This window comes from Fragaria vesca, linkage group LG1 (genome assembly GCF_000184155.1).
Source record: "Fragaria vesca subsp. vesca linkage group LG1, FraVesHawaii_1.0, whole genome shotgun sequence".
NCBI classification, from domain to species: domain Eukaryota; kingdom Viridiplantae; phylum Streptophyta; class Magnoliopsida; order Rosales; family Rosaceae; genus Fragaria; species Fragaria vesca.
Genome location: NC_020491.1, coordinates 15,910,226 through 15,920,232, shown reverse-complemented (window position 1 = coordinate 15,920,232; position 10,007 = coordinate 15,910,226). Strand labels below are relative to the sequence as shown.

General features: G+C 40.7%; 1 protein-coding gene across 1 annotated transcript; it reads left to right on the top strand.

Moving 5' to 3' along the window:
* The first annotated feature begins 3,801 nt into the window (after positions 1-3,801).
* On the top strand, positions 3,802-4,591 carry LOC101300097 (cell wall / vacuolar inhibitor of fructosidase 2-like). Its single transcript, XM_004288326.1, has one exon. The coding sequence runs from the start codon at positions 3,938-3,940 to the stop codon at positions 4,490-4,492; it is 555 nt and encodes a 184-aa protein (XP_004288374.1). The 5' UTR covers positions 3,802-3,937; the 3' UTR covers positions 4,493-4,591.
* Positions 4,592-10,007: the final 5,416 nt, after the last annotated feature.

The following is a 10,007-nucleotide window of genomic DNA, read 5'->3' as shown; positions in this document are numbered from 1 at the left end:
CTAGCATCCTCTCCAATGCCGGCTCATCAAGAGATAAAGTTGCCAACTCAAGCACATCAATATTGGCGGGTTCCATGGATTCATGCCCATCTCCTCCAAGATCCCACATTGAGTCTTTGTTCTTGTGATAGTTAGAATCCTTTCTTGCCAAAAGTCGAAGATTTATATGCATATAGACCAAATCTTGAGCTCTTTTTGGTTGCAACTTGTTCCTCTTCAAACCTTGTATAAAATTATATGTGCTCCAATTTCTTTCGTAGCAAGAAGATGAGCAAGGTTGATTAAGCAACTTGAAAGCCAAACTTTGTAGATATGGTGTAGAAGATCCATAGGAAACCCACCAAATTAGAGGCTCAAAATGAAACTTATTCTCCAAAGCTTCGGCTGATGAATAATCACCCATGTTTAATGAAAAATATGCAAATTCTTCCATCACTTTGTGACGAATTTGAGCATCCGGATAGAGCTTTTGAAGACATTTCTTTCTTTCATTGTTGAGCTTAACATCTCTATGTGGAGCAATCCGGTTAGGATCCTCTTCAAGCCATTGAGAGCTATAGTACCTTGGATTCAAGGAATATGCCATGCAATGAAGTGGTCTACAACTCTTGGTCCACCGAGCAATAAGGATAGGATGCACCACATCATAGAATCTTGTCACATTACAATGCTCTGTTATGACATGGGCAAATTGAGGGTCAAAAACCGCTTTCTTCACTTTCACAATCATCGAATCCCACCACTCATAAACTAAGTGAAGGCAAGGTCTATCCATATCCGACATCCTTATCATCTCATGTATAGGACTCATGAGGGCAATCATGAAATCAATTTGCTCCCAAAAGCTTTCCTTCAATAGCATGTCCTTCACCGCTCTTGCTTTAGGAACATTATCTTCTTTATAGATATCTCATTTTGGACTAATAACCATTTGTTGCAAGCCACTCTTCACATCCTTAAACCTTTTAAGGACAACATAATGAGAAGCAAACCTTGTCTCGGCAACTTGGAGCAACTTCAAGGAACAATGATCATTGTACATAGACAAACGCATGTTGTGGTTTACCACAAAATTCCTAATGAACCAAACATCATTATACACATCCATAAGCCACCCTAGCTCTTCATCCACCTTCTCACCGGGAAGATAAGATTTTGCTTTCAACAAATCCTTCAACGCAAGGTTAAGGGTATGAACCACACATGGTGTCTAAAATATGTGTGGATGTGTACTCTCAACAATAGCACCGGCAGCAGAGCACACAGGTGCATTATCGGTCACCACTTGAACCACATTATCCGAACCAATCTCATTGATGGATTCCAAAAGCAATCTTGATATTTCGTTCTTGTCTTTATACACACCATCACAATTAATTGCTTTCAACATCATGGCCCCTTCTTTAGCAGCAGCCATCATATTAATTAATGGCCTCTTGTGGTCATCGGTCCACCCATCGAAACACAAGCTCACACCGGTTTCTTTCCATGTCTTCTTAATAGGTTCTAGAGTCCGCTCAATGTGACGCCTCTCATTATCAAAAAGTGTAGTTCTCAATGCGTTATACCCTGGAGGAACATAACCCGGAATCTTTGAAGCCAAAGTGTAAGACTCTCGGTAGAGAGGATTCCTTACAACATTGAATGATAAGCCACTAGTGTAAAACAGTCTTGCAACTGCTGCATCACATTCTCTCCTATCTTCAAGCCTAAAAGCCTTGGTTAGTTGTGGAGTCAATCCCTTTTTCTTTTTGGCTTCACTTTCCCTCTCTCGCAACGGAAAATAACTTGAACTTCCAGACATACTTGAAGAAGGAGGCAAAGGTTCCTTGTGTGGAGCTCTATCCCGCAACTGCTCCTCACATGAATCTAGAAGTTGCTACATTTCTGCCATTTTTTCTGCAGTAACTTTGGTGCAAGCCTTGATCCCTTCCCTTGGATTATAAGCAGATGAGCTTTCACTCTAGAATGTGAACCCTTAAAATTCTTTTTGCAAAAATTGCACACAAAAGGAACATTCCCTCCCCCTATTTTCACTGGCCCATCAACATCAATTACTACCTCTTTAGTGACATACTTCCAAAGAGGCGCGCTCAGTTTTTTTGGCTCATTCGACGCAACACTAGGTTCGGTTGAAGCAGCACTTGAGCTCATCCTATTTATATAATTGATTCATTCAATATAAAATAAGCAATTTGAGCAACAAGGAATCAATCCATAATCAGGCAACAGGTCTATACTGAATTCAAACTTAACAGAAACAATATTGAATTCAAATCAAACTTAATAGCTACTTAACTCAAACTAGCTGCTTAACTCCTTAACTCAAGTCTTGAACACATTACACATCTCATTTTGAATTCAACCAGCAATACCACATTTAATCAGCAACAACACATCCCATTTTGAATTCAATCAACAATATCACATTCAATCAGCAATAAATCAATAACACATCTCAATTTAGCAGAACTATCATATTAAGGAGGAAGACGAACTAACCTTAGCAAGGGCGGACTGGCGACTGGCGGACTGGTGGACTGGCGACGGTGGCAACGGTGGATGGCAGAGAGAAGAGATCGGTGAAGAGATCGACTGGGTGGCGGACTGGCAACTGGCGACTGGCTGGCGAACGGGGAGAATTGGTGGCGGACGGTGAGAATCGATGGCGGACGGTCAGAATCGGTGGCGGACGGTTAGCGTCTTCTTCTTCCAGGAATCGAATCGGTGAAGAACTGAAGACTGAAGAGGGCACAGAGAGGACTGAGGAGAGAAGAGAAGAGAAAGAGAAAGAGAAGTCAGAGAAGTGAGGTTCTACCCGAGCGTGCCTCAGTTAGTTCAGTTTTTTTTATTTTTTATTTTTTATTTATTTTTAAGTCTTGTTGACGTGGCGTGTCGGAGGAGGTCAACGTGTCCGAAAAGTCAACAGTTTCGGACACGCCACGTGGCGTGTCGAACACTGATTTTACCGTGTCGGGCGCGTGTCGGCGTGTCGGATGTGTCGGACACTCCGACACTCCAGGGGTGTGGAGTGTCGGTGCAACATAGCTTCATACTAATATCTTTTTCTTTTTTTTTTTGTCAAGACTGTTTAACAAGACCCACATACAGCCATGTTCATATCTACTGTTGAAGAAACTGATGTATTGAATTAACCCACAAACTGCCATGTCTATGTCTACAAATTGATGTACTGAATTAACCCACATCCAAGCCCCAGTCTGCATATACTTCTGTGATCATCATGAAGAGATACAAGGATGTTATATGCAAGCCTGGAACAATTCACCACTGATAAAGAAAGTTCATAAGCTTATGAATATTATTTTCCTATGAACACCAGTCGCATACTCTAGCATCGATATATACCTATCATATATCTTAATTGATGAAATACCTATCATCCTATTTATGCATTCTCAACTTTTGATATTAGTGGAATGAAAGAAAATATCAAATCAATTACGGCTGGGGCTAAAATTTGGAGGTGGAACATATGTGCTCAATAATATAGAATCAAAGGCAGATGTCAAGGGCTTCCTATCCATAAACCAAAACACTTCAAGAACTGAAGAAGCCTATCCATAATATGGACCAAATGATTTCATATCTGAAAAGAACCCCATTGGATTGAGTGTCTAAACTGTTGTTATGTGCAACCCGTGAACCCCATGTTTTGGCATTCACTTGCAATATGCTTAGCTTCCAGCCATCCAATAAGGCAATTGCCACAAGAAAACAGCTCATTTTGTACAGTAAACTAATGTCCTTAAAATCAGAACCATAGAATCTAAAATTTCCATGTACACACTCCATACAATCCCTTCATCTAGCTATCTCTTTCTTCCCTAAGTTAACTATAAGCTAGCTCATTCTCTTCCTCCATATAACAAAATCTAGAAGCTGCAGAGCCCCAAAGAAAAGAAGCTAGATCAGCATGGGATCTAGTTCCACTACTACTTCTGCTACATTCTCCTTGGTTATGCTGTTTCTACTTCTACAACATGATCATTTTGCTACTGCAGACACTAGCTTGATCCAGAAAACCTGCAAAGCTACCAAGTACTATGCCCTTTGCATGTCATCCCTCAAGTCCAATCCCACCAGCCTAACCGCAGACGGCAAGGGCCTGGCTGCTATTATTGTCGGAATCGCGACCGCGAATGCCACCGCAACCTCTTCTTACTTGTCCTCCCAAGTGCTCAGCTCGGCCAACGACGCCAACGCCAAGAAGGTGCTAAAGGAGTGTGCTGACAAGTATGGCTACGCGGGCGAGGCCCTGCAGGGTTCGCTGCAGGACCTGGCCGCGGAGTCTTACGACTACGCTTACATGCACATAACTGCAGCTGCCGACTACCCTAATGCATGCCACAATGCGTTTAGGAGGTTTCCGGCGTTGGTTTATCCACCGGAGCTTGCAAGAAGAGAGGAGGCTTTGAAGCGGATCTGTAGTGTGGTTTTGGGAATTATTGATAGTTTTGGCTGGGATTAGTGTGTACTAATTGCCTATAGCTACCTTGCATACACGTTGCTAGCTATTTCAATAATGCAGATTGTCTGAAGTTACAAATTAGAATTCTTTTCTTGCGCTCAATTATGCTGTCTCTATGCTTTTGGTAATCTTTTTGACTCCAAAAGCAAGAAGTCAGGGATAAAGAGTGTTCAGTAATCACCCACTACTGACACTTCTCTTTTGACTCTTTTCTTTGCGCACTCTTTTTCTGAAAAAGAAAATGAGAGAACCTTGTGTCATGTCTCTTCTCCGATCCCTACCATATTTGTGTTGGAAATTTCGATCACGAGAAAGAAAGTTAATTTCTTCAAGAAAAAAGATGAGACAGATCATCAAAACTGGCTGGAAGAAGTTATCTAATGCAACGAACACCAATTTCATAATAGGTGCACTTTGCACCTCGCATTTACCGTTAGACGAAACGAAGAAGAACAGAAATTACTACGGCAACTGCAAGCAATGCATAAAGAAGAAAAGGGTGTTGTGCATGTCATCTCCTGCTAAGGCGGGGACATGATCATCACCATTCAAACTCTCAATCGACTTCGTAGGGGCCGCCGGTCACATTTTTCACTTGTTTAGTGGAACCACTGGAGCGTGTTGTTTGTTGTATACATGACTATAAAAGGGTTGTGAAACGTATATGAAGGACAACATATATCTGACACGACTGAGGTTCAAGGTAAGTAAAGGACACGTTCAATAATCGATCGGAAAGCAAATATCAGAGTGAATATATGATCATATCCTACTTGCTAAATGAAGAACAAATTTTGAATAGTTTGCAATACCATGACATTGTATCAGAATGGAGAGATCGAAGTGAGAAAGATGCATGCTGGTGGATTGAGCTTTAATTAAAATATGAGCCTAGTTTACTACCAAACTATGAGCCTAACTAAAGTGATTCATAGTCTTTTAATTTAGTTAAAGCTCGATCCACCATCATACATCTTTCTATCACCCGTATTATCCTTTATGTAGCAGCAGTAATTAGGTTCATAGTAGTTTCTATCATTCCGCCATTTGGGTAAATTTTATATGTCAATATTGAAATATTGATAGGGTAGTTCACCTTTTTCTGCATTTCATGCATCAAACACCATACCTGCAAATTTTTCCCTATTCACCCTTCTCAAGCCACCCCTTGATCATTATATCGTCTAAAACCGCAAAAAGGGCGAAACCCAGACCTAAGAATACGAGGATTCCGAGTCCTAAAGTGATCAAAGCTTGATTTTTTATTTTTTAAAATGAGTCAAAAGTTATTATTAATTTTTTTTTTTGGAGAATGTAGTCAAAAGTTAAATTGAAACTAAAAGAAAATAGAATTATTATAGAATTTATTGTGATATACATAGCTAACTATGGTTAGAGAATGGTAAAAGAGAGAACACATGGCATAAATCTAAATAGGTGGGCAAATAAATGTAGTCGGTAAATTTGCTTCCAATTTTATATTGTCTAAAAACTTTTGCAAAAGTATCGTTTTCACTTTCAACGTTTAGGTTCATTTTTCTTCGAAAAGAAAAAGATATGTCTCTAGCTAGTAAAAACCCCTAATTGGCAAATGGTGATAGGTACATACTGTATAAAACACTTACGAGTAAAAGGAAAAAAAAAACAGGTAAAGAGTAAAGAGGTAATACTCTATTTACATTCTAAACAAACTAATAATGGAAGAAAGTATCTTTTCACTTTAGACTTTGCTACAAGACGCAGCATATATACAGAATACAACTGTGTTTGATCCTCAATTATAGGACCTGATAAGGTAAACAATACATATGGTTAACTACAGAATATCTTCTAGTCACAATCCGGATTACTTGGGATTATTTCCTTCAACACTCCCCCTCAAGTTGGAGTGTATGTTAATCACTCCCAACTTGCTCAACAATGTGATGAACTGATTCAAACTCAAGGGTTTTGTGAACATGTCCACTGGTTGTTCCTTGGTTCGTATGTGTGCTGTTTTCACCAATCCCCTCTATACTTTTTCACGTACAACATGATAGTCTATTTCAATATGTTTGGTCCTTTCATGGAATACAGGATTTGACGCTATATGAATTGCCGCCTGATTGTCAAAAAATAATGTAACCGGTTTAACCTGTTTGACATGCAAATCCCTCAATATGTATTGTAACCATGCAATCTCACAACATGTACCGGCCATTGAACGATACTCAGCCTCCGCACTTGAACGTGAAACTGTACTTTGCTTCTTTGTTTTCCATGATATGGGTGCATGTCCAAGGAAAATACAGTACCCGGTCGTTGATCGTCTAGTATCTTTGCATCGCACCCAATCTACATCACAGTATGCCTTTAACTCCAATGATCCTGTGGAAGGCAGTAAAATCCCTTGACCAGGTGTCTGTTTTATGTACCGCAATACCTTGTGTGCTGCATCCAAGTGAGGCTGCCTTGGCTTGTCCATGAATTGACTGAGTATGTGGACTGCATAAACAAGGTCTAGTCTTGTGATGGTTAGACAAATGAGGCGCCCAACAAGTCTCTCGTATTGTGATGTATCTGCCAGCAAATCTCCCCCTCCTTGTGTGAGTGACACATTCTGCTCAACCGGATATGAAGATGGCTTTGATCCAAGGAATCCTGTGTCCTCGAGAATTTCTAATGCATACTTTCTTTGACATAAGACAATTCCCTGTTTGGATCTTGCGACTTCTATTCCAAGGAAGTATCGTAATTGCCCTATATCTTTTAGTTTAAAATGACTTGCAAGAAATCTTTTTGTTTCTGTGATATCTGCCAGACTATTTCCTACTAGAATTACATCGTCAACATAAATCAACAAAGCAGTAAAAGTACCTTGGTGGCTTCGGACGAATAAAGAGTAATCAGACCATGACTGCTTGAATCTGGCTGATTTGAGTGCTGTGGACAACTTCAAAAACCATTGTCTAGAAGCTTGCTTTAACCCATATAATGACTTGTGAAGTTTACAAACCCGATTCTCCCCCTTTCGTTCGAAGCCAGGAGGAAGTTGCATGTAGACATCTTCAGTGAGATCACCATTGAGGAATGCATTATTGACGTCTAATTGGTGAAGGTGCCAATTCTTCAAAGAGGCAAGACTAAGCAGGATGAGGACGGTAGTGAGCTTAGCAACCGGCGCGAATGTTTCTCGATAATCAAGACCTTCAACCTGACTGTATCCTTTGGCCACCAACCTGGCCTTGTATCGCTCAATGGTGCCGTCGGGTTTGTATTTGATTTTGTAAACCCATTTACAACCAATGGGTCGTTTGTGAGCAGGAGGGGGAACCAAGCTCCAAGTCTTGTTATCTTGCAGTGCTTGGATTTCTTTGCGCATTGCTTCTCTCCATTTCGAATCCCTCACTGCTTGAGAGAAAGTAGAAGGTTCCTTTTGCAAGGTAATATTGGCAGTAAAGGTACGATGAGAGGTGGAGAGGTTAGTGTAAGATAAAACTTGAGAAAGGCTATGCGCGTACCTGAGGAAGGAACCTCTGCCGTGGAAGATGATGAGCCGGTATGTGATGGGAGGGCCGCCTCAATATGAAAGTCCTGTAATGCGGTTGGTACTTTAGTGGCTCGTGCAGATCTGCGAGGTAGTGTGGACTGTGGTTGTGTGGGACGGACAGACTCATCGGTAGAAGAGACAGTGTGATTTTTGTTTGTGGGAGACACAGTAGAAGACGGAAGGGAGATGGAAAGAGGATTTGTAGGATTTGTATTTGTGGGAGACACATCGGAAGACGGAAGAGGATTTGAAAGAGGATTTGTAGGAGAGTTAACGTCAGCGGAAGACTTGAAAGATAAAGGAGTATTTTGTGGAGATATGGTTGATGTGATATCTATATCAATAAGATCAGATTGTGGTGTTTGAGTAGGAGAAGGAAAGAAAGTCAGACTAGGATTAGGTGGAGACAAAAGGTGATGTGGTTGAAAAGGAAACATACCTTCGAAAAAGATTACATCCCGGGAAACTAGTGTTTTCTTGGTAGCCAAGTTATAAAGTTTATACCCTTTTTGCCCTTGAGGATAGCCAAGAAAAACACATTCTGTTGCTCTAGCATCAAACTTGCTAGGACGTTTTGGATGTGTAGAAACAAAGCATTGACACCCAAAAACCTTTAAATGAGAATAATTTGGTTCTTTGTTTAAAAGTTTTTCAAAAGGTGTTTTACCTTGAAGTATTGGAGTGGGCGTCCTATTGATCAAATAAGCTGCAGTGAGTATGGCATCCCCCCAAAATGGTTTTGATAGATTTGCTTGGAATAGGAGAGCTTGTGCCATGTTGAGCAAATGACGATGCTTGCGTTCAGCCACACCATTTTGTTGTGGTGTGTTGACGCAGCTGGTTTGATGAATAATACCTTTAGCTAAGTAGAATCGAGGAATCTTGAATTCGGGGCCATTGTCACTCCTGACTATCTTAACACATCGATCAAACTGGTTTTCAACTAATTGGATGAATTGAATTAGCAGAGGACGAGCTTCAGATTTTTGCTTCATCAAATACACCCAAGTACTACGTGAATGATCATCAACAATGGTTAAGAAGTATTTTGCACCAGAAATGGATGGAACATGATAACCACCCCAAATATCAATATGAATTAAATCAAAACAAGATTCACTACGAGTAGTACTCAATGAAAAAGGTTGCCTAGTAAGCTTGGCTAAAGGACAGACAGGACAATTGTTTGAAGTGCAGACTTTATTTGTAAGGAATGGAAATAAGGGAAAAACTTTGTTGGAAGGATGACTGAGTCGTTGATGCCACAAATTGTCTGAGGTGTTGTGTACCGCATTGCATGTTCCTTTCGTTGGTGGATTGAGGCAGTAGAGTCCCTCCCTTTCAGTTCCCGTCCCAATCATCTTCCCCGATCGTAAGGTCTTGTATGATCGACACAAACATTTCTCAGAAAAATGGTGATATAGAATGAGTCTCGAGCTAGTTTGCTCACAGAAATCAGGTTTAGGTAAAAGAATGGGACACACAGAACATCATGGAGAACAAAATTGGGATGGAAAACTGATGTGCCCATATGAGTAACATGTGCCGATGTACCATCAGGAAGCCGAACCCATCGGTTTTGGACTCGTTTCAATGAAGTAAGCATTTTAGGGCTACGTACAAACAATATGATCACTGGCACCACTATCCAACAACCATATTGTTTCATGTCTACTTTGTGCAAGGTGTAATGCTTTACCGGAGAGTTCCTCATAATTTGGAACGTTACCGACCGAGTTGGCAGAAGCAGACTTTGAGGCAATCATGAGTTGGTTGAGAAGCTGTTGACATGCTTCTGGTGAGAGCGGTAACGCAGGTACTGCCTCTTTACCATCATGCTGAAATGCTACATGATTAACTGTTGGTCGTGATTGTCCACCTTCAATGGCATTCTTCCTCTTTCGACAATAATCATAAGTGTGGCCTTTGTGATTGCAATATGTGCATTTGAGGTGAGCTCTACAGTTTTGGTGTCGTAATTATTCA